Below are 2,591 nucleotides of genomic sequence, written 5' to 3' on the forward strand. Positions count from 1 at the left end.
AAAAGTTCAATGAACAGCATCTCTGAACATTTGTTGAAAGTTTGATCTTAAAAGAAGTTCAATGAACAGCATCTCTGAACATTTGTTGAAAGTTTGATCTTAAAAAAGGTTCAATGAACAGCATCTCTGAACATTTGTTGAAAGTTTGATCTTAAAAAAGGTTCAATGAACAGCATCTCTGAACATTTGTTGAATGCAAACCTCTCTTTGACGCTGAAAAATCTTGCTCTGTTATATTTTGTTTTGGAATCATATTTTTGCAATTACAAAATGCTATTTCTGATTCAGCATTATGGCCAGCGGACAGGAAAAGAATTCTGATTCAGCATTATGGCCAGCGGACAGGAAAAGAATTGAAAAATCGTCTTCCTCACCAGAATTAGTAGTGAGATTTTCAACCTCTTTCCTTTTGTGAATCATAAGGGGGTGAAGCTGCACTTGTGCTAGAATTTTTAGTTGCTACAGTGGGTTGAGAATAGCTCAGGGTAGAAGCTTTTTCCTGAAAGGGCTGGTTGGGTTGTTCTGTTCCTCTGTTTCCTTACAAAATGAGAAAAACTTGGATAGCTTAGCTTTTTAAAAAGCAGTATTTTTTTTTTTTTTAGTTTCTCCTTTTGTTTTTTCCTTTCCTGGAAACCACTTTCTTATTTTCTCTCCATGTTTCAAAATGTCGATTGCCGAGATAATTAAAAGATAAAAATCATTTTCATGAATTATTCTATGATTTTATAATATAAGAAACATGCACGTGTATTGCATGTGTTCATGAATGCAAATAATTTAACAATTACATTTAAAAAGATATGCCAAAATAAAATATCATCCCCTCGTTGCTCTTAGCCCTATTTTCTACATAAAGTTAAGGGTAACAATTTAATTTTAATTCTCTTTAATTATAAAAATTAATGGTTATATCACACCCCATGATATATTAATTACCTTATGTTGTCATTCATTGACTAGGTTGGTCAATAAAACAGTTTAGCAAGCAATGCAAAGATATTTAGGGAATATATTATAAAATAAAGCTATTTATACAATAAGATTTAAAAAATAATACTTTTTGTTGAAGATTTATGAACTTTTGTAATTCAAGGCTTTCTTATGTACTTTTAATAGTTAAAATGAATGTATGAATAATCATTAAAAGGTCAAATGAATATATAGTTTTGACCCGCTCTCCGCTTAATATTGATTAAGTTTTTAATCAATATTACAACATTTGTCCTTTTACATAAATTGATAAGTTTGTTTCTAAAGTGTTTTTATTATGAAAACTTTCAGTTTTTGAATTTGTTGTTGTTGCTTTTCAATAGAATCTGTGAAACAAGGTGTGAAATGGTGGAAAAGTTGCTTCAAGCCATCTTACAAGGGGTTAGTAAGTTGATGTTAATATTGGTTCAGAAAATTGACAATGTTTGTTTTTTGAAAAGCTAAAAGTGGTAAAATTTCTTTAAAATGTTCTTTACAAGAGACTGTGACATTATTATTCACATAATGTTTTGTATTAGAATTTATGTTTATGTTGAAAAACGTACAGCTGTTTTATGTTGTCGTTTTAACTTTTATGCACATTAACATTTTTCGTGTTTCTCTATCGAGAATATTTATCTTCTTAACACCACAGAACTTTCCAGCTGTCGTAAGATAAATGTATCAAAACTAGTTTCTCCAATATCAGTACTTCTGACTGTTATTTCCATTTACTGTGGGATGTTTTTTGTTCTCTTTCCAGGTAAGTTTCGTTAGTTTAATACCACAGAACTTTCTGGCTGTGTTTCTGTTTATTTATGGATACTTACAATGTAAATAGAACATGCGATAATGAAACTATTTTATTGTAAATATCAAGAATTAGGTTTTGGTATAGTCACTTAGATCATGTAAACAAGTTTTTTCAGTAACTATGACTACATAACAGTAAAAAAATGGATGAGGATTGTTTTTGTAGCAATATTTCCCATTTGATAATTTTTTTCTGGTACATTTTCTCCACAGAATGACTTTGACCAGGATACTGCTTCCACTCTTGGTATTTGTTTGGCTCATATTCTCAATGATGAATTTACAAGGAAAACATTCCCACAAGAAGTAGATGATGAGTAAGTTAAAGAATTTTTTAGTTGTTTTTTATTGGGGGTTGGAGTTATCTGAGGGTTCCTGGCTTGTGTCTCATCACTGCAAATATGTGTTCTGGGGACTGGGGTGTGCTATAAGAGTAATGGTTATATTCTGTTATTCAGTCAAAAACAAGTTAACAGAGGGTGCTGTTGACTAACAAATTTCTCTATAGTCTACCTACCAGTCCAGGTTATTCAGTCAAACACAAGTTAACAGAGGGTGTTGTTGACTAACAATTTTCCCTATAGTCTACCTACCAGTCCAGGTTATTCAGTCAAACACAAGTTAACAGAGGGTGCTGTTGACTAACAAATTTCCCTATAGTCTACCTACCAGTCCAGGTTATTCAGTCAAACACAAGTTAACAGAGGGTGCTGTTGACTAACAAATTTCCCTATAGTCTACCTACCAGTCCAGGTTATTCAGTCAAACACAAGTTAACAGAGGGTGCTGTTAACTAACAAAATTCCCTT

The 2,591-nt window shown here is 31.7% G+C and overlaps 1 protein-coding gene across 1 annotated transcript in view; it reads left to right on the forward strand.

Moving 5' to 3' along the window:
- Window positions 1-2,144, forward strand: part of LOC106471365 (integrator complex subunit 3-like) — a 52,214-nt gene extending 50,070 nt beyond the window's left edge. The window contains exons 17-18 of the mRNA XM_013931964.2: window positions 1,314-1,371; window positions 1,996-2,144. Coding sequence (XP_013787418.1) covers window positions 1,314-1,371; window positions 1,996-2,103 — 166 coding nt within the window. The 3' untranslated portion in view covers window positions 2,104-2,144. The remainder of the gene's footprint in view (window positions 1-1,313; window positions 1,372-1,995) is intronic.
- Window positions 2,145-2,591: the final 447 nt, after the last annotated feature.

This window comes from Limulus polyphemus, unplaced genomic scaffold (genome assembly GCF_000517525.1).
Source record: "Limulus polyphemus unplaced genomic scaffold, Limulus_polyphemus-2.1.2 Scaffold4573, whole genome shotgun sequence".
Lineage (NCBI taxonomy): Eukaryota > Metazoa > Arthropoda > Merostomata > Xiphosura > Limulidae > Limulus > Limulus polyphemus.